Below are 21,045 nucleotides of genomic sequence, written 5' to 3' on the forward strand. Positions count from 1 at the left end.
AATTCATCACAATCACCACAATGACCTCTACTTCTAATTCTTCTGGAAAACTTCTTCTCCACATTGAATTATCACCTACCGATCAAGCAAATACCCTCCACTCAAAAATCATTGAAATCGGAGGCAAAAAAGCAAAACAAACAACATTCAGTGATGTCCTTCTGCAATTACAAGATGAGCTCCAAATGATCTTTCCACAAAATTCTTGTTTTGTCATGACCACTACATGTATCACTCCAGAAATGATCATTGGCTCTGACGCAAATTCCACATCAACCATGTCACATTCTTCCACTGGAAGTAACAACAGTAGCGGAGGAGGATCTAGCACTGAAAGAGGTCATAACCGAATGACATCTTTTGGAACAGGTCTCGTCAATATGATGTATGGAGTTTCATCAAAAAAGAGAAAAAGTGTTCCTGGAAGTTTCTATTATCAACAAAATGATTTTGCATTACTTGACAGAAAGAATACCAATGAATCTTCTACATCTACACAAGAATCAGATTTAGGAGATGTTGAAATGAGAAGAGAATTTATCAAAATGAAATCTGCCGTTCTCTCATTGAAAGAATATGCTCATAATTTTCACATTCTCTCCAGTGATGCACAAGCACCTGTTCATGATATCTTATATTTGGAATTGTTTCCAAATTGTGCACCTACTAAGGCAAAGGTCTATGGAAATTATTTGCAAACCATTTGCAAGAATGAAACATTGTTTAATTTCCACTTTTTAATGAAACACTTGAAAGCAAATGCTTTAAATAGCAATTGGATTGTTTCTGAATTGGAGTCTGGAAAAAAGGTTCAACTCACGACATTGATGAGTCCTCTCACCATTCGTTCACCTCTCTCCATGAAAACCATTTCATCAGCAAGCATTGATTGGAAGAACATTGAAACATTGTATAGTTCTCTCACAGAAGAAGAACGATTTCATGTCAGAGAACCAGCTCTCTTTCTTTTGAAAGAAGTTAAAATTCCATTTGTGTTGAGAGCTTGTTTTAACTTTCTTCGAACTTCACCAAGCGAATCAGATCCACCAAGATTGTGCTGTGAAGGAATTTTCAGAATGGCAGGCTCCAAGATGAAGATTGAAAAATTTGTCAAGAAATTTAACACCATGCTTGCATTTCCTCATTTATTTCCAAATGGTGTTCAGTTTGCTCCTGGAACCGATGCTCACATGGTTGCTGATTTAGTGAAGAGATTTTTACGTGAAATGCAAGATCCTTTATTGACCTATGAAAAGTATGATGATTTCATTCGTCTCTATGAACCTTATATCGAACTTGATGAAATTTCTCTCGAGTCGGATCCAAGTGTTTATACCTATGTGTTTGAAGGAACTAAGAGATTGATTCATACATTACCACAAACTAATCAAAGTGTCCTTCGTGAATTGCTCAGTATTTTGAAATTAGCAAGTGTTGGAGAATATTCAACAGTGACAAAAATGACACCCAAGACAATGGCTATTGTGATGGGAACCAATTTAATGTTTGTTCCTCAATCTTCTGTGGCAGTCGTATTGGATGATTTTAAGAGAATGTCCATTCGAGCTCACTTGCAAAAACAACAACAAACATTGCCAATTATTTGTCAAGTGTGTCGATTCTTAATTGAAAATGTTGATTCACTATTTTCTGGAGGCAGTAATTTGATGAATTCCAATTTGAACACAGCTGGTCACAGAAAATCCATGAGTATCAGTCTTGGAGGTCTATCCACTGCTGATGATTTCAGTTCCTTCTCTGTATTATCTGGAAGAAGATCTGCTCAATTTACTACTTCCATGATTCAACAATTGCAAAATGTCATTAAGGAAGAGGGAAATTCAGCATCCAATAATGTTCAAGCTGCATCCACTACCAATCATCAAGAGATACTCAAGAAACAAGAAGCTGCTGACAATGCCATTAAAGTAATGGAAGAACAAATGAAAGAAATTGAAGAGGATTATCAAAATCAATTGCAACTCTTGAGTGGTGAGTTAGAGGAATTGAGAAAGGATCTTGCCTTTAAGGACGAAACGATCATGTCTCTTAAAAAGGAAACATTTACAAATCTTCAAAAAGAAGATGCTATTAAGAAATTGAATGAAACATTACTTTTCATTCAAAAAGAAAAAACAGAATTAGAAACTCTTTCCAATAATCTCAAACAACAATTAGAGGAGAAGGAGGAACAAAACAAGGAATTGACCGAGTTTTGTGAAAGACTTACACTCAATTTAGAAAGTAAAGAAAAAGAATTAGAAGAAAAGACGAAAGGACAACAAACCAATCATACCTCTCCTCGTGGAGCTACCATTGATCTCAGACAACGCCAACAAGAGGAAGAAGAAAGAAAACTCTACATGGAGAATCGTCTCGCTCAATTACTCGCACAAGAACAAGTCAAATGGAAGAATGAAGTTCAAGAATTGTTGGCATCTGAAAAAGAGAAATGGATGAAAACAGCAGAGCAAGAAAAAACTACACTTACTTCACGAAATGAAAAGCAACGTGATGAGTTAGAAAAATCACACGCCAAACAACTCGAACAACTCAAACAAGAGTATGAAACCAAGCTGACATCTCTAAAAAAGGAAAAAGAAAATTCAGAAAATTCTCTTCGTGTGGAATTCCAACAACAAGTACAAGAACAAACAAAGAAAATTCAAGAAGAGTTACAAGAAGCTCTTTCTAAACAACGAGCACAAATTGAACAAGATGAACTTGTACCACTTCAACAACAAGTTGCTTCACTCAATGAGGAATTAGTCATCAAAACAAAACAATTCTATCATCAAGCATTGTTGAATATGAAGTTAGTGTTGAATGACCACAATTTTGACATTCCAGAGCTCGTTGAACAAGCCATGAATGAAAAAGTTCCTGAAACCAATATGAATGAGTGGATTTCTAAGAAATTAAGCATGATCAAATAAGAAAATTTGGTTGGAGTTTTTATGGTCTAACCTGTCATTTGTGAATTAGTTTTGAATAATATTTAATTTTAAATGTTTCTTATTTGTAAACCTCTTTTATCAATTTGGAAGCGCTTTTGAAAAGATTTCAAGAAAGGTCTAGAATATATTTGTATGTATGAGAAGTAGCATTTGGACCTAACATTCATTGTTTCTTTGATACTATCTTTGTGGATAGCATGAAAATCTCTCTCTTGACAAATTTAGAAAGTTCTTGTAGATTCAAGCCCAATGACAATGACATCTAAACCGCCATTCTCATGACATGTCTTTTTATCCTAAAACAATTCTCAAAGAGAGAGAACCAAATTTTAAAGAAATATCTCAAACAACAACTCGCACACTTCCATGGCCACCACCTTCATTGTTGCTGAAATCATCCACTCGGAAAGTGCTCTGATTGACAACAACATCATTGAAGGGAATAACATGACGTCATTACTATTCTCAACTCCAAGTTATGTCGTTCTTGCTATTAATTATCCATTTTTGATTGTGTTTGTCATGTTATTTGTGACAAGTATTGCGAGTTATGTAATTCAAAGAAAACACATGAAACGCAATCAACATGTGCTGTTTTCTCTCCTGTTTATTCTTGAAAGTTTAATATGTGTGAATATGTTGACTCGAACGAGTGCAGAATTTGGATTTCTTCATTCAGATATTTATTTGGGAAAGATTATCAACGCAGTGATCAAGATCTTTGATCGATGCATTGTGAATAGTGCAGTTTACATGGAAATTGTGATCATGTGTCACATTTCATTAGTCTTGTAAGTAGATGGTTGAGTCCACGAAAGAATAACCCAAAAACAGTTGTGAAACTTGTCGATTGATTAATGCATTTTCAGTGGATGTTGTAAAGAAAATTCGACAATGTGTCATTGCGTTCCTGTTGGTGTTCGCATTGTTGTATGTTATTCTGAGTGCTATCGCTGTGGTATTTGGAGCAGTGGTTTCATCTGGATCTCAGGCTCAAGAGGCAGTAATTCCAGTGAATATGGTACTCTTTTTGACGGCTTCGTTATTGTTTTTTGCTTCTTCACTCATGGTTTCAATATTGCTCAACGTAAGTTATCTTGACAATTGACACTGCTTTTTGAGTATCAACATCTTCTTCTTGTATAGATCATTGGACGAAAACTTCGACATCACCTTAAAGAAAGTAAAAAACGAATCATGAATGCTGCTCTCCACGACTTGTCATTCAAACAGAATTTAGACACACAACACACTCCCAGTGTGGAATGGATCAAAACTTACAATATCAAGAAGAGTGCACTCCTAAAGTCCATGATCATTCAATATGGTCTAAGTGCCTCATTATTATTGCAATGTATTGGTTTCATATTCATTCCGTCCTCACTTGGTTGGTCCTATCTTCTCAACATGTTTCATGCCATCTATAACTTTGGTCTTACTCTTTTCATTGTATTCATTCTAATCATTTACCATCCCATGAAACAAGTGACCAAGTTATTTCGAGAAAGTTCAGAGACATCCAAATTACCATCCACTCCCTTAGCAACGGTTTGCATCAAAAACTCTAGTAGCAGTGACCATGACCACCCTCCACAGGGGGAAGAATCATCCAAGATCGTGAAGGGACATAATCACACATGTGATTGTACCATGGTGGAAAGTATTTTGGAAGAGCTTGAAGTGTGTTCGAGTGTTCCTAGTTCAGGTGATGAAGGAAATCATGTATGATAATGGTTGGCATGATGATTTTTCATTGTCGAAAGACGATGCTGCCCGTACCCTTCACAAACATTCCCTAATTATGGATTGTATTATAATAAAGAAAATAAATCTTGCTGTTGTGATTCGAATATTGAGAGGAACAACAAAAAAAATGCATCAACTCAAAACCATCATTTTACGTGATGCCTGCTCTCGGAGCATGTTATTGCTCAAATCATCTTCGGCTTTTCAGTACAAGCGTATTCAGAGGAGTTTATTTAAAACAAATTCACGAATGATGATGAACAATTATGGGATTTCAGAGTCGATTGTACGTGAATTTTCATCAAATTGTAATTTCCGATACATTCATAATGATAATGGTGATGTGTTAACAAAATGTCCACTCAAATCATTGGATAATCATCACACTACAATTCCAATCTCGATATATTTTCATTGGCCTTTCTGCCAATCGATTTGTTCCTATTGCGATTTCAATAGATACAAACGAGATTTATCATCCATTCAAAATTTAGATCCTCGCCATTCTGATAAAAATATTGGATATCAAATGATGAAAACCTATTTATTAATATTAGAAGATTTTAAACGACAAGTGAAAGTTTTAAATCCTCAACATAACTATGAACTAGTTTCGATTTTCTTTGGTGGTGGAACGCCCTCAACCATGAATCCTCTCATGATGGAAGAATTAATTTCAAAAAGCATGGAAATATTCTCCACTTCAAGAGAAAAAGTTGAAATTTCAATGGAAGCAAACCCAACATCAATTGAGACTGAAAAATTATTAAATTTTCACAAAGCAGGTATAAACAGATTAAGTATTGGAGTTCAAAGTTTTGATAGCGACTGTTTGAAAACTCTAGGTAGAGAACATTCTGTGGATGAAGCATTGTATGCGATTGAGAGTGCTAAAAGTATTTTTGGAAAAGATTCTCTTTCTATCGATTTAATGTTTGGATTACCACAACACAAGACAAATAGAACCATTTGGGAAAAGACTTTAGAAAAAGCACTCAGTTTGGATTTTTCACACATTTCTCTGTATCAATTAACGATTGAGAAGAACACAAAATTTTACAAACTCTTTAATGAAGAGAAAGATTTACCTAATGAAGAAGAATACAGTGACATGTATGATTATACCATTGATGCATGCCAAAGTATTGGATTAGAAATGTATGAGGTTTCCAATTTCGCAAAGCCTGGAAAAGAATGCAAACACAACATCATGTATTGGAGATCTATTTATGACTTTATTGGAATTGGACCAGGTGCTCACGGAAGATTAACCAACCATACGACACGACAACGTTATTCTACAGTACAGGTATTAAAACCTGAAGATTGGATTGAAAAAGCTTCGCTCGATTTTTCAGAAGCACGAAACTCTAATCCTACCTTACTGTTGGGAAATATTAAGCAAGAGGCACTTTCTGAAATGCAACAAATTGAGGAGCTGTTCATGATGGGTCTACGAATGGCGAAAGAAGGGGTCAAAGAGAGCTCTCTCAAGTACATTAATTCTGGAATGACTTTTGAGAAGTTGTTCAGTTCCAATATGATCACTAGATTGATAGAACATGATTACTTGTCATTGATTGAAGAAGCAGATGGACGAAGGATGGTAGCAACTAGAAAAGGAATTAATGTTCTAGATATTTTGCTAGGTACTTTGTTTGGTGAAACCCAAAGAATTAAACACACTCTGCGAGTACAGATCTAATTTGTTTGGCTGTTGGTCTTTCTGAAGGTTTCCAACTTAACATACTCACAACAAGGTCAATCAACTTTTGATTGTCTGTACCATGATTTTTCAACTGTTCATTCACTCTTGACAGCATGTCTGTTTCTGACATGACGTGGAAGGATGTCTTTAAAAATTTTGAATCAGAAGTTTGAACAATTTCGTCACTCCAAAACACTTACCAAATCTCGAGTTAAAAGTTGATAAAACACAACTCCCAAACAGAAAATATCTGAAGCAAAAGAAAGTTCCTTATTCGAATGGGTAGCATGATATTCAGGAATAAATACGTTATAGTGGAGTTGTTTTGGTAAGGATCTTTCCAATTCAACAATATCCGTAACATTGTCCAAAGCTTCCACCATGACATCAATATTCTTCCAAGACGATAATTGATACAAGATATTCTCTGGGCATATTCCAAGATGAACCTTCTTTCGTTCATGAATGTGCACAATTGCATCACAACATTGCATCATGACATTTAGTGGAGGTGAGGTCGTGTCTACATTTCCTTGACTTGAACTATCTTTCGACTTAATAAAAGACAGCAAATTTCCTCCGTTTAGATAGGAGGTCACAATACCAAAGCTTTTGTCTTCACTAAATTCCTCAATTTTTTGCATGATATGTCGATGATGGAATTGATATTTCGACAACTTTTTCCAAATAAATATCATAAATCTTGCAGCAAGTAAACTTCTACTACTTACATGATTACAAAAAACTCCAAAATGCAAAAACACCAACACTAAAACCTCCTTATCATTACTCTTTGTGTCAGCACATAAAAATCGAATACATGCATCCGATTCTGCATCCAACTTTCCAAGTATCTTATAACGTCCATTGAGTAATCCAAAGGTATAACGTTTTCGATCTTGATCTTTGGTTGGAGTCAATGAATCGCTCACAACTGGCAATGCAAGAAGTAATTGCTCGAGCTGTTTTTCCAATGTGAAAAATCCATCGTCTCGAAATGATTCCAAAATTCGTACCACTTGATGTGCTTGCGGTCTTAAAAAGATTTTTCGTTGAATCATTGAAATAATTAATCTCTGAACGAGAGGTGGAAATCCATTACCTTCTAGTACTTTACAAATTCTAGCATGAGCTGAAGATTGATTATTTCGAATGGCCTCATGAAAAAGGAATCGTTGACCATTAATAGTTAAATCTCTCTCGAGAGTCAATAATTCATAAATCACACAACCCAATGAGAAAATGTCACAAGCTTTGTCAATTAATACATTGGAGTCCATATACTCTGGAGCCATGGTCAGTGGAGTACCTTTACGACTGACACTCATTCTAGGATCCCATCGTGTCAACAGTCCAAAATCAGATATTTTACAAACGAGAGAACCAGTACTATCAGAGTCAAGAAGAACGTTCTCACTCTTAAGATCTCTATAAATAAAGTTTTGATAATGAAGTTGTTCCATTCCCGATGCAATATCAATGGCAAATGACAGCCACTCGGGATAGTAAGGCATGGAAGGATTGTTTTTGTAAGTATTGAGATGATCATAAAGAGTTCCATGTGGAATATAATTCATCACTACATTCAAGCCATAGTCATTAAACATTTCACCTTTTCTCTCGACAAACTTTTTCAATACGGTCACTAGATTTTTGTGGACTGAAAGTTTCATGACAAGATCTAAATGTCTATTAATTTCCTTAATTTTTTCTTGATCCATGACTTCATTGTATCGTTTGAGAGCAACAAAGGACATGGTCGTTCTGTCAAAACATTTAAATACAGAACCTTCAGCTCCTTCACCTGCTTTCTTTAACAAAATGTAGTGATTTCCAAAAACGGTCATGTTGGGTGGTTTCCATTTTGGTCCTTCATTGCTCAAGACATTCATAACCAAATGTTTTAACAAGAGCAATGCTTTGTTTTCGATAGAAAGTTTGTTCAAATCTCTAATGAGAGAGACTGCTGAGTTTAACATGTGACTCAACACAAAGTTTGATATTTGCTTTTCGTTAATTCTGAATAGTGTTGTTATTGTTGTTGATCATGAAAGTGTCAATGAATTATATAGTGTTGTTGTTGATCATGGAAGTAAAAGGGCAATAACTTACTTTTTGTTAGTAGAGGCATAACCAGAGAGACCTTCTTTTTGGAACAACTTGGACACAGATTCCTCAAAGGAAGTAAGTGTTGCTGAGAGAAGAATGTGATGTTCTGAATCCACATTAAATACTGATTTGGAAAGAATTTCCTTGTTGGACAGCATTTTGATTGCCAAACAAAGAGCTACGGCTATAAATACAGTTTCTGCTTTGGCCACATAATTGAAAGCAGTTTGCTTTGATAAGAATCGAGAGACATCTTTACGATTCTCTCGAGTGATTGGTAAATTCAGAATATTGTAACAATATTGTTTGAATTCTTCAAAGGTACTGGGCGTCATATTTTGAACGACATTGAATGTGTTGACAGCATCCATATCTGTATATTTTGTCTGTTCTGCTATATAGCAATATAGCTCAATAATCCAAATGGTTAAATTAAAGTCAAAGGCATATTGAATTTGCTTTGGAAGAAAATGTGGCTTGAGTGAAGAAAAATATTGTTCTCTGATGTGTGTGCGCGTGTCGTCACTACTGCTCGATGGCTCAGCAATTGATTTATACAAATCAAATAAACTGTTGTAAATGTCATAATTTTCTCTCTTGGAAAGCTCTTCTGAGTTTGAAATTATATTAATCTCCTTGTCTATCCAACACGCGATCATCCATGGTTAATTTTTCAATAAGTGATAAATGACTTACTATAGTTGTGAGAAATTAAATGACTGACTGCAATGAGTTTGCTAAATTCTTCAATTCCAAAAAATTCAGAGAGAGCCATTAGATCTTTTTCAACATTGTTTAAAAAAGCATCTTTCTGGTAAAATGTTAATTCATATTCTGATGAGCTAAATTCTCCTACAATTAATTTGTGAATAGGTTGGCTATTTAAAAAGCTCACAAATAGTGAAGAAGATATTGTACTATTCGGTATTTGAATATAATTAGAATTTGCGTTGTGAAGTCCCATCGATGTTTTTAAATTCTCTGTGGCTTCAAAAAAAGTTGTTCCTCCAATAGTGGTCTTGGAAAAGGACTTTTCAAGTAAAGGATCGAAGGGAAGTTCTGAACAAGGGTCAAAGAAGTGATGACATCCAAAAAGAACAGGTTTTGGTACTACAACTATTTCACCTGATTTAACTTCTTTGGATGACTTGGAGAATATATCTTGGAGATCGGATGCAGTATGTGTATCTAAAAAGTGTAAAAACGCGTTATGAAGCAGTTGGAATCTATCATTGAAATATTTGTAAACTCCAATGGCTTTGGTCATTCCACAACTGAATAGATATCGGCCATGAGCTGCATGCAACCAGTAATGATTATACAGAATAAAAACATTTCAATTGGTATATACTTACAACTTTTAAAAATTCCGTCTTCCTCAATGGTAACAATGGTATGCTCAATCAAGATTTGTTTTGGAATGTAGAATTCTGGTGAGCCGCCCGTTTGATAAACTCTCACAGATATCAATAATATACAATTCAAAAATAAAGAGATAATTACCTTCCTGTTGTTGTTAAAAAGAAGCATTCACCTCCTTTGCAATAAATATCTTGTAGAGTAATGTCATTCTCTTTGAAATATGTGAGCTCTTTAGGAGTGGTAAAATTTTTAGCAAATCCAATCCCAAAAATTCCATTTAAATTGTTTCCCAAGCACCATACCGTCTGGTAATCTAAGATGAAAAGTGATGTTGTTTGGAAAATAAATTCATTCAGTACCTACCCTTTGCCAAGCACATTAACGTAACTCCGTTATCATCGCTACATGAAATTTTAACAATTTCTTTTCCAAATAAACTAGTAATCACTCTAATGGTAAGAGTACTTGACACGACAGCACTTTGTGACTCAGTGAGAGTTGCAAAGAAAGGACCTGTGGTATCAGGATGACCAGCCACTAGAACAGTGCCTTCTAGGGTCAAAAAGAAGATGCAATTTTCTGTGTTGACAGCATCTCCAATACCGCTTGTAAGGTATGTCGAACTTTCAAGATATGGCATTTTTGGTTTTGTATCGTATGGAGCTTTTACATATAAATTTTCTCCACAAGCGTAGACCATGTTGTCTTCTGTTAAAAATACTGTTGATTGACGCAAAATGCATATCTTTTTGATTTCCTTGTTATTAAAATTGTGACGAAGTATTGATGGAACCACTGTTAATGGAAGGTTATGACCCAAACCTAATCGATAATGCTCATTACTTCCAGCAACCCAAATCAAAGAGTCTATTCCCATTTTATAAAATTAATGTAGAATTATTGTACGTACCGCAAACAAAGAATGTTGTCTCATATCGAGAATATATAGATTTAATTTTGGATACGTCCAATGTATCCAAATAATCCTTTTTCAATATCAACCTTACTGTTGATTGATCGTTAAGAGTGGGTAAAAGATGTTGGCCACAAAATTCGTCATGCTTCTTTGTAGAGACACAAAAAGAATATTTGCATTGATTGAGAGTATCAATCAGTGATGATTTGCTATTTTCTTCATCATCCATAATTGAAATCTTTTTGGCATTTTCTTTCACTGCTTCGAACATGTAAATCACATCCGATTTCACAAACTCTTTTTCATGAACATCTTGCTGATCATTCAAAATTTCAGATTTGGCTGTCTCAACTTGTGGAGAGTTAAATCTATGGGCATTCGATCTATGTCTATTTGCTCTTCCGTTTATGTCAAAGTAATCTTCAGCACGTGATGCAGCCATGAATTCCACCATGGTCATTGCTTCCGATGAGGGTGATGACATGTTGCTCTTTGCGTCATGAGCGATCAAGTTATTCACAGAGGAGCTTTTTGATGATGATGTTGTTGCTGAAGTGTCCACAGCTAGCGTGTCATTATCACGGCCATTTTCATCTGCAGCGGGAGACCAGTTCCCGAAAAAATTTTTCATTTTTTTTGAAATGATTTTTTTGATTTTTGACGCGTGCAACGGTGCGTGTAACATTCAGTCCAGATCAAGTAAGGTAATTGGTTGTTCCTCATTATTGTTCTAATAACACATCCCTGTATTTTTAAGGTTGGAATTTTCTCATTGAAAAGAGAGGTATTGTGTTTTTGTAAAAAATAAGCCTTTCTGTAATAACAATTTAAATGAAGACAAGCGATCAAGCAAATCGAGCTCGAAAACATTTGTTGCGAGAGGATGATGGCTTGATGAATACCCTTCGCGCTCGAGCAATTCAAAAGAGGAATGAAGAAGAACAGTTCTCTTCTTGCTCGCCGGTTGACTATTTTCTGGTTCCCGACTTTAGAAACCCTTGGAATTCAAAAACATATCACCTTCCAACGATCATGAGGTAGGTCATCATGTACTTTCATTTAGATCACTCTCAAGCAAACATACCAATTTGTTATTAACCCTTAAAGCTTGTTGAGTCAAATGAAAGTTCAAAATTATGAAATTACAATGTTCGAAGAAGACTCTCTTGTAACGAAGGAAATGCTTGACCTTTCTCTGCCCAGAGGCGGCAATCAGCAAGAACCTATTTCAACTGTGTTCAAATTTGAGTTGGATAATTTCCAAAAATGATACACATTCTTGGAACGAAGGAGGCTATTTAGCTGGTATTGATGTGATGGTGGGTCATGAAGTCAATAGATGCAAATCTTGGATGAAAAACAAGAACTTGGATAAGTTTCTTGTTCTAGACAAGAATCAACAAACCTTGGATTCCTTCCTTGCCGATGTTGTAAGTTCAAACTGTTTTTACCTTCTTAATCCCTTCCTCAATATCAGAAACGAAAGTTGCACTCAGAGAGTCATACCGAAGAGCCCTCTCCAATGAAAATACAGAGTCAAGAGAAGAAGCAAAAACTGAATCACATCTCTCCAGACTCGTCGTTCACAACAGAATCAGCAGATCCTGTTGTTTCTCAGCATAATGATAAAAACGCCTCTCCTCAAAAGAAGCAGCCACATCCTTACTTGAAAAGAGTGAGAGAGGCTCTGAAGAATGTCAGAAACAAGAGACCTGAAGTTTTGAGCGTCCTCCTGTCCCCAATGATGACGAAGAGAATTTTACCCTTCTTACACTCGACGCCAAGTCGTCTCTAAAATGTTTGCTTCATCTTCGATGCATTAAAAATGCAAGCACTCCATCTACGAACTGACAAGCATCGGCAACACTTTCTTCAAATCAAACCCTACCTCTACAATTCATTCGTAATCAATCAAGGCACAGGACGTTGTCCTGTACTCTCGGATATTTTAATGCTTTGCTTTTCTTCTTCAAAACCGGAAATCAGGCAACACGTTTGCCAAGTTCACAAAGAAAGATTAAACCAATGTATTGAGTATGAAATGGAAATAGAGTACGTAGAAAATTAATAAGCAAAATTAATAATGATGATCAAAAATTCCAAGATTTGAAAAGCTAATAGACTCTTCTTGTAAAAAGCAATATAAAAATGTAGAAAATAATTCCGAGAACCCAACACAATTAAAAAGCGCTTACAACACACTGATAGACTGCATGAGGGCTGAAATTGGCAAGCACCGCAAAGTCAAACAATAATCGTTTTTCGATGAAATGATACATCCATAACTGTGGTTGTAAAATGATTACGATCGATTACATCACGTAAAACTAGAACAAAAAATGTCATCATCAATATCTGATGAGAATGAAGCCCAGAACATGGAAATATTAAACCATCCGCTAATAGTTGAACACAATGGTCAACAAGAATCCAATCATCACAACAAAAATTCTAATTTGAACAATTCTTGCGAAGCGAGTGTCAGCAATCATGACATCACAAAATTAAACAAAAGCGAAACAGAAATTTTGATTGCATTGAACGAACATTCCGATAGGTTGCCCAATGAAAAACAATCAAGTCAACACGAAGAAGTCACCTTTTCTCATCCGTTGACTTCAAATTTGAAACTAGTTGAGGACCATCCAATAACCACAGTGGATGGACATGATTTTTACGAAGTTGATTTAGGAAAAGCAATGGCAGTCGAAGATCACAACTTACAGCCCAGTGTTGCACAGTCAATCGAAAATGATGACCAACACAAGATTTTGGAAAAAAACGAAAACACCTCGAAAGTTCACTCATTTTCTACCATTGTTGATCATCCATTGAGCCAGCCTCTGAGTAAAAATAATGATGACGAACATGATTCTAACAAGCCCCAACAAAAAACTTCTCAACCACACCAAAAAGAAAACCAAACACTTCCCAGCCCACAATCCGCAAATTCCATTTTTGTCTCATCATTTAAAGCAACACCTCGATATACTGTCGATCTTGATATAGAACCAAGAGAAAGATGGAAACACATTGTACATGATTTCATGAGGCCATTGAAGCTTCTTTCACAATATCTTGACTCGATCTTTTCAGAAGAAGGTGAATTTGCTCCAAGCATGACTGACATTATCAGCCAAATTCACACACCATATTTTCTTGAAGAAGAAATGTGGGGAATTGCTGACATTACTAAAAGTATTGGATTGAGATATGACTTGATATTCCAATTCAATGTGTCATACAAACATTTTTGTTTGGAGAGCTCAGTTGCTTTCGAAGAATATGGATATAATGGAATATTTCAAATGAGACACATGAATTTTGAAGAAAAGCTTGCAAGTATTTTGAGGCATTTAGTGATTGATGTTGATTTTATTAGAAGTGGAAGGCTAGTATTTCGAACAACTACCATGCTACCCCTTGTTGGTATTTCTAATGGACTCCGAAATAGCTCAAAAAAGCAAAGTGGTACTCTAGACAATTCTCAATATTTTGATTGTGGTTCTTACTCGCTCTCACTGATTCAGAGAATAACCAATGATGGATTAATTGGAGACATTGCTAGCTGGTTCTCCACCATTATGTCATTTTGGCCAATCGATTTTCTTATTAGACATGTCATTCAAGAATTTGAGAATTTTAAGGAGGCTCTCAACGAGCTCAAAAATAGTTATACTACAACACCCTTTTATTTGCTCATGTGCTCAACAGACAATAGCGTTTTACTCACACGAGGTAGAACTACACAAGAAAAAACTCTCTTACTACACCAAAGTAGCAGCTTGTTAACAGAAACTATTGAGCTCGAAGAACAAGCCCAACGTCGATTCATTGTCCAATGTGAAACAGACTGGTTTTGTGAAGACGAAAAATTAATTGCAAAAGATGTTAGAAAACAACAACTGACTGACTTTCTTTACAAAAATTCGCCTAAACGAAGGCAACCACGTGATCCATCACCAAAACATGAACCAGAGCTGCCGAGCAATCTTCATTTGGTCGAATATTCTCTGAGGTGCTTGTGTAAACCTTATATACTGACACCAGGCACTCTCTATCAGCAAGTTATTAATGCAAGCGATGGACCACTCTTTTTCTCACGTATTTACATTGCTCCTTCAACAACGTCGACACCTCCATCCTCATCAAGAAATTAACAAGCTACCGCGATGTGCGCCCAGCCTTATTAATAAATAAGGCAAAATACGCACCCAAAAAAAACAGCTGTACTACAGTTGCATTGAAGTTTTCTGGATCGTCTCTTACGGTTATCATCACGACGACGGTTATTATTGTTAATATTCATTGCCAGCCATTCATTGAACACACATGAAACGAAATTGCCATGGGATCTGTTCTTTGCGTTTCGGTTCAAGTTCATAGCGAATATTCTGTTTCACCTCGAGAACAGATAAAAGCAAAGTATAAAACCACAGTGAAGGATGTTTGCATTTTCAAATATCCCAATGGACAACGAGAGATTGAATCCTTCCTCGCCAAACCTCACCATGTTGCCTTGCTCGAAGACTCTGCGTCAGGAAAATCCATTCAAATCAATATAAGACATGCTCGATCTCATCGAATATTGGTGGCAGGATCCTCTTTCTGTTCTTCCAAATGCACTACAACAACAAAACCCTGGCCTATTGATTGCGTTGGTCGTTTGGTTTTTGAAAGAACCACAAAGAACAATAAAGGGTTGATCACCACAGAGAGCCAAGCGGACGTTGTTCGAACAGCAAAAAAATGGGTAATTCATTGGAACATCAGTCGGCCATGAATAACGGTTGGATAAAGAGAAGGGATGAGGAAATAATCGAATACTACACACCGACACTGGAACCAAGCAATCAAGCCACGCAGTCTCTGGCTTGCAATGTCCATACTCAAGGACAAAAATATAAAGTCACAATCCGATTGGAGGGAACGCAAACACTGTTTTCTTTCAAGTTACTGTCTTTTTGGCACGGAACCACTAATCTAAAAGTACTAGAACTGATGAGTTTTAACATTGTGTGCATGAAAGATGAAACCTTTTATGACAAATTACAGTCCGATGACACCATGTTCAGCAATCAGGAATATTCCGATTTAATAACACATTCCTTGGAAGAAAGCAATACGAAACTCAAATTCATTATTCGGAAATCAGTCAGAACAGCAAAGAGAGACGAAACGAAATTTTATGTCTTTGGTATTAAAATTGAATTGCCTGATAAAACACACGGAGTAGTGAAATTGGCATTCAGACATGCACGAAGAGACAAACCTACCATTCTTTATATTGCAGGATTTATTGTGAATACAGTTGTGATAATTCCGAATGAACAAGAAGAGACATCGACCACAACAACAAGCTATGCATCTGTGCAATTAGCTTCTAATGACATGATCGTCGTGAATCCATATATTGTGGACCCTCATAAAACTAATACTGTAATTATATCAATGGACGATAACGGAAGGGCAATTAACACCAACGATGTGGATATTAAATTCAATGACAATAGAAATTATTTAGAATCGGTCAACCCATATGCGGTTACTAGAGATATTCAAAGAAACAAAATATTAATAGTATTTGATACGCCTATATTACACGAATTTATGAGTCAACTGATAGTAACATTGGAGGTTATTGTGAAACATTCACACGAGCATTCAACACAAATATATAAGCACCCCTTCTTTTTCAAGCAAAGCAAGCAACGTGAAAAATTAATAGAAAAGCCATTGAGAAGATATAATCATGAAGAAGTAATTTGTTTAATGTACATGTACAATTTTCCAGATACCAATTTATTTAAAGATGTCATACGAAGAAAATTAGTTTCAGGAGCTCATTTAATTCAATATTTAGATAATAATTGCACTAATCCTGAAAAGTATCACTTCTCAACTCGATTCTATGAAATCATTCAGAAAAAGTTAGCATTTGATGAAGAATTGAAAAATCGAGAGGAGCAACAACTAGAACAATCTCTTGGCGAACACAGGTTTAAGAACAGAATAACTGAACCAGCACCTCTTAACAAATACACAGTAGACGAATTAACAGATCGTGAAAAATGGTCAACTTTTACGGCATTAACGAAATTGGGATTCAAGAAACAGAAAGAAATTGAAGCGAGTGCACAAAACATGGTTATACCAGAACGAATGCTCTATATTTTACAACGATATTTTGCGAATCAGCCAGAGATATTTAGAGATACCAAGAAGCAGCCATTCATGCACGTTCAGATAGTTCAATATGATTCAGGTCCTTCATTCAGTCACAACAAACCTCCATGTGTGTTAATAGGACCATTTAAAATAGGATGGTTTGAAAACGCTTTAGCTCGCATTATGATTGTTGAGAATATCAAAGATGAGACTCCTATTTCATCAAGATGGAAACTTTGTTCCACATCTGAGATTATGCAAGTATTGGAATCTTTCTCCAATGTCGTATGCAAATATAATGCAGAGAAGAAATTTCATCAAGATTTATGTAATGGTACTCACTTTGTGAACGATCTCTTGACCGAGTGCAAAATACCTCTTCAATGGAGAGGGTTTGCAGAAATTTCACAGTCAAATGAAGAAGCAAGCCACTATAATATTGGAGATCTCGAGATACCCATACCCATACGAGATACGCTCTTTCAACACCAAAATGAACTTCTTTGTATCCACCATGACAACGACTTTAAGATTCGCACGAGTATTACGTCCAAAATGAGACAACTTTCGAGCAAAGCTGAGTCATGGAAGCAATATCAATTTTCAATGGATGATAAGGAAGAAGAACGAAACTTTTCCACACCTGAGCGATTTGTTACCTACATCATGAAACCCCTAATGAAACAGACGAAAGTCTATCATGGAAATGGTATTGAATTTCTAAATTTGAAGGTCCTACTTTATCACAACAATCACTCGAATTATGGCATGAGTTTAATTGTTGGACCTTTACGACTGGACTGGACTGAAAATTCTCTAATTCTTGTAAGAACACAACAAGATTTTGGAATTACGACATCCATGTCCATTATTGAATTGATCGATATTGTAGGATTTGAAGAAACAAATCAAACATTGCTCTCAATTGCTGAAATTGTTTGCCGCTACAACACGTCCAATCATTTCAGTGAAAGTTGTAACACTTTCCAGTTTGTTCGAGATGTCATGATTCATCTCAATCTCACTTCTCAATTCTATTCTCAAATTATGGCATGGATCAACAACACCAAAACGTTAACACTGACTCCAAAGTTTAAATACCTCGCAAAAATCATCAATTCCATAGAGAGTATAACCTTTCATTCATACAATGCTCTATTGGAACTTGGAACCTTAATGTACTCGATTGGATACCTGTTCACCTTCGATGGAAAAGAGGATATTGGTAAATTAGAATCAATGAGCGCTATTTTGGATGACCAAGATGAACCTCAACACGACTCCAAATTAACATTTTATCAAAAGATACAACATGCTGCTTACTCCAAACCTTTTCATCCAATGGGCGATGTTAATGTTCAAGCTCTATTACTATTTTTGGGTGGAAACAAACGATTGTTCCAGCAATCCAATGTCGTATGTCACAGTCTTTTCCCTCAACATGGTTTTCGATATGAATCGAATGTGATTGTAGCTCAATTTGACCTTTGGCCTCTCCAGCAATTTGCTAGATATTGCATCCTTAATATTACATTAACCTACGACAAGAAGCCAAACGAGAGAGTACTTAGTTATGAATGCACACACATGAAGGACGCTCCTCACGTAATTGAAATAAGAATTATTCCTCCCAAGTCGGATGTACCTGTGAGGGCTGTGTCTTTAGATGTTGCATGTATTCGACATGAAAACAATGATGAAATGGATAATGATTGTTACAATCCAACGTTTCAACTCACTCCAGCACACCTACTGGTCAACATTCCATGTGGATCCTCACTCTTGGGGCTTAATGTGTACTCAGACACAACAACAAACGATATCAACACAGCCTCGTACGATTTTGAAGTGAAGAGATATAGAAATAGAATGGTAGTGAGCTTGAAAAACCAATCTGGAAACCATACAGGAAATAATTTTGGAGAAAGATCACGACCAAAGCATTTCAAAATTTATTGCAGTACGGTCGACGGAGAATGTTTTGTTGCAAGGGTCAAAACCGAATAATGATTGAGGAATAAGCGTTTTTATGACCAAAACGAAAGGCAATTTTCTCGACTAAAGTGTGGAAATAATCAGATTACATTGAGAATTGACCACAATTCCAGAATCAAACGCTTGACTTTTCAAATAACTTTATTCATAAATCCATCAAAATATCGTCATACTTTCTGGTAAATTTCAAGTTGTTGGAATAAAAAGTTATTCTTTTGGTATCAGAATAGGCTTCAATGTTCAATTGAGTCTCCAAATACTTTACAAAATAAATATCTTGAGGTAAGGGTTTAGTTTGGAATATAATTTTGAGATCTTCTCCTTGTCGAACCTTTGACACGATCGAACAATCCATTAACTTGTGTTTTGTCTTTTGGTCAAATATTCGAATATCATAATCCCATTCTTCAGCAGCTGAAATTGAAATGTTCACACTTATATACTCATTTCCTGTAATAAGAGCCCATTCTGTACTCAGATTGTCAATTTCTTGAATGAAAACGCCACCACTCGCACTACTAGTTGTAAAATTTCCAGCAAGCTTTGTTTTTTCAGTGGTACTGTGCTGATCTTTGGACCTCTTATTGGATGAACTTTCATGTGTTTTGGATGAGTAGAGGCTATACTCTGTACTATTTTGAGATGATGATACTGCATAATTCAGAGGAGGAAAATTTGTGCTTGGAGGAAAATACCCAGTAGAAGAATGAGCGTAAAAGGGAGGAGGAGGTAGATAATAAGCATAGGATGATGGAATGGTAGCATGATGATGTTCTTGTGTTGTTGTTGTTGGCGGTGGTGGTGGTAGTAATGGATACGAATGTGGAGGAGGAGGAGATAAAGTTGAATGATAGGGAAACTGAGGAGGATAGTGTGTGGTCGGAAGCATTGGTTGAGTCATGGATGGAGTCATGGATGAAAACCGAGTGGATTCCTTATTCGAATAAGGTATGGGTTGAGGATGGGTGGTTTGTTGAGAGAGATCATTGGAGAAAGAAGGAACATTCTCGAGTGATGATGTGGAGAGATTCAATTCTGAGAGTTTGTTCAATGAGATCGAGCTTGGAGTATAATAGCATTGATCTTTGGTATTCTCAATGATCTTATCAAATACGATATGAGGGATATAGAGCAGAGTGGGAGAGTCTCTTCGTTTATGTCTTAATGCAAATTTGACAAATCCATAATTCCCATCCTGATCTAATTTCACTGTCACTATAAAAGTGTAATATTTGCAAAGATCTCTCTTATTCACTTTTGGAGATCTCTTGATCGAAAATCTAATCACTGTTGTATTTGAAGAGTCAATTTCAATTGATTCTGGATCATGTTTTGCTGTTCTAGCAATTTCAAATAACTTTGAAATGTCATCCTGACTGACCGATGCGATGCAAAAGTGAATGCTCACAATCTCAAGTTCTTTGTTTTCATGCTTGACAACAATTGATTTTTGAGCATAGACCGATCGAAATCCGTTCACTTCGAGAACATATTTGCTTGCACAACCCCTTCGATTCGTCGTCCTCAACTCACAAATATAAGAATAATTTTGAGGTACAAAATCCAAATCTTTGGACTTGTATATTGAACTATTTTCCGTGATGGGTTTGTACTCTTCGGAATCGAGTGCTGTTTTTGAATCGATCATCATGGTATCCTTCTGTTGTTGATTGTGATCCGAAAAAGAAGCACTCACAAGGGTCATCAGAGAAGGAGGAGGAGGTTGAACTGCCTTTTCTTCCACTCGATGTGTGGTCGTTGTTGGAAACATTGGGAGTCCAGAGAGTGATTGTGTTGTTGGATGTCCATGGTTCGGTTTGTAATTAATGCTGTTTTGGAAAAAGGGAGCAAGAGGAGGATTTTTATGATTTGTAGAAGTACATGGAGTGAGTGAATTGTTTTTCGAGTTTCCTGTTGTAACAACATGACCACCAAATTGTTCTCGAGAGTTGTTGCTGTTGGGTTGCAGCATCAAGTGCGTGAGTGAGTGATTTTGCGGGTGCACGTGAGCGAGTGATTATTATTTTTAACGGCCACGATGAGAGTTTACAATGTTTGGTAAACCAAGCTAATGGTATCTTGTT

At 36.1% G+C, this 21,045-nt stretch overlaps 8 protein-coding genes across 8 annotated transcripts; 6 read left to right on the plus strand and 2 right to left on the minus strand.

The window, feature by feature from the left end:
* Positions 1-20: 20 nt before the first annotated feature.
* C9374_004507 (uncharacterized protein) lies at positions 21-2,936 on the plus strand (the record flags this gene model as incomplete). The annotated part of the gene is made up of 1 exon (XM_044694154.1): positions 21-2,936. The coding sequence occupies one exon, from the start codon at positions 21-23 to the stop codon at positions 2,934-2,936; it is 2,916 nt and encodes a 971-aa protein (XP_044548849.1).
* Positions 2,937-3,323: 387 nt separating this feature from the next.
* C9374_004508 (uncharacterized protein) lies at positions 3,324-4,685 on the plus strand (the record flags this gene model as incomplete). The annotated part of the gene is made up of 3 exons (XM_044694155.1): positions 3,324-3,748; positions 3,792-4,044; positions 4,104-4,685. 3 exons carry the CDS (start codon positions 3,324-3,326, stop codon positions 4,683-4,685), a joined length of 1,260 nt encoding a protein of 419 aa, XP_044548850.1.
* A 145-nt stretch (positions 4,686-4,830) lies between these two features.
* Positions 4,831-6,408, plus strand: C9374_004509 (uncharacterized protein; the record flags this gene model as incomplete). The annotated part of the gene is made up of 1 exon (XM_044694156.1): positions 4,831-6,408. One exon carries the CDS (start codon positions 4,831-4,833, stop codon positions 6,406-6,408), a length of 1,578 nt encoding a protein of 525 aa, XP_044548851.1.
* A 185-nt stretch (positions 6,409-6,593) lies between these two features.
* Positions 6,594-11,429, minus strand: C9374_004510 (uncharacterized protein; the record flags this gene model as incomplete). The annotated part of the gene is made up of 8 exons (XM_044694158.1): positions 6,594-7,088; positions 7,143-8,430; positions 8,524-9,160; positions 9,217-9,816; positions 9,876-9,976; positions 10,024-10,195; positions 10,246-10,749; positions 10,793-11,429. The coding sequence occupies 8 exons, from the start codon at positions 11,427-11,429 to the stop codon at positions 6,594-6,596; spliced, it is 4,434 nt and encodes a 1,477-aa protein (XP_044548852.1).
* A 721-nt stretch (positions 11,430-12,150) lies between these two features.
* Positions 12,151-12,593, plus strand: C9374_004511 (uncharacterized protein; the record flags this gene model as incomplete). The annotated part of the gene is made up of 2 exons (XM_044694159.1): positions 12,151-12,228; positions 12,276-12,593. The coding sequence occupies 2 exons, from the start codon at positions 12,151-12,153 to the stop codon at positions 12,591-12,593; spliced, it is 396 nt and encodes a 131-aa protein (XP_044548853.1).
* Positions 12,594-13,137: 544 nt separating this feature from the next.
* Positions 13,138-14,958, plus strand: C9374_004512 (uncharacterized protein; the record flags this gene model as incomplete). The annotated part of the gene is made up of 1 exon (XM_044694160.1): positions 13,138-14,958. The coding sequence occupies one exon, from the start codon at positions 13,138-13,140 to the stop codon at positions 14,956-14,958; it is 1,821 nt and encodes a 606-aa protein (XP_044548854.1).
* A 589-nt stretch (positions 14,959-15,547) lies between these two features.
* Positions 15,548-18,973, plus strand: C9374_004513 (uncharacterized protein; the record flags this gene model as incomplete). Its single annotated transcript, XM_044694161.1, has 1 exon — positions 15,548-18,973. One exon carries the CDS (start codon positions 15,548-15,550, stop codon positions 18,971-18,973), a length of 3,426 nt encoding a protein of 1,141 aa, XP_044548855.1.
* Positions 18,974-19,106: 133 nt separating this feature from the next.
* On the minus strand, positions 19,107-20,933 carry C9374_004514 (uncharacterized protein; the record flags this gene model as incomplete). The annotated part of the gene is made up of 1 exon (XM_044694162.1): positions 19,107-20,933. One exon carries the CDS (start codon positions 20,931-20,933, stop codon positions 19,107-19,109), a length of 1,827 nt encoding a protein of 608 aa, XP_044548856.1.
* Between the last annotated feature and the right edge of the window lie 112 nt (positions 20,934-21,045).

This window comes from Naegleria lovaniensis, assembly GCF_003324165.1.
Source record: "Naegleria lovaniensis strain ATCC 30569 chromosome Unknown tig021, whole genome shotgun sequence".
Lineage (NCBI taxonomy): Eukaryota > Heterolobosea > Eutetramitea > Acrasida > Naegleriidae > Naegleria > Naegleria lovaniensis.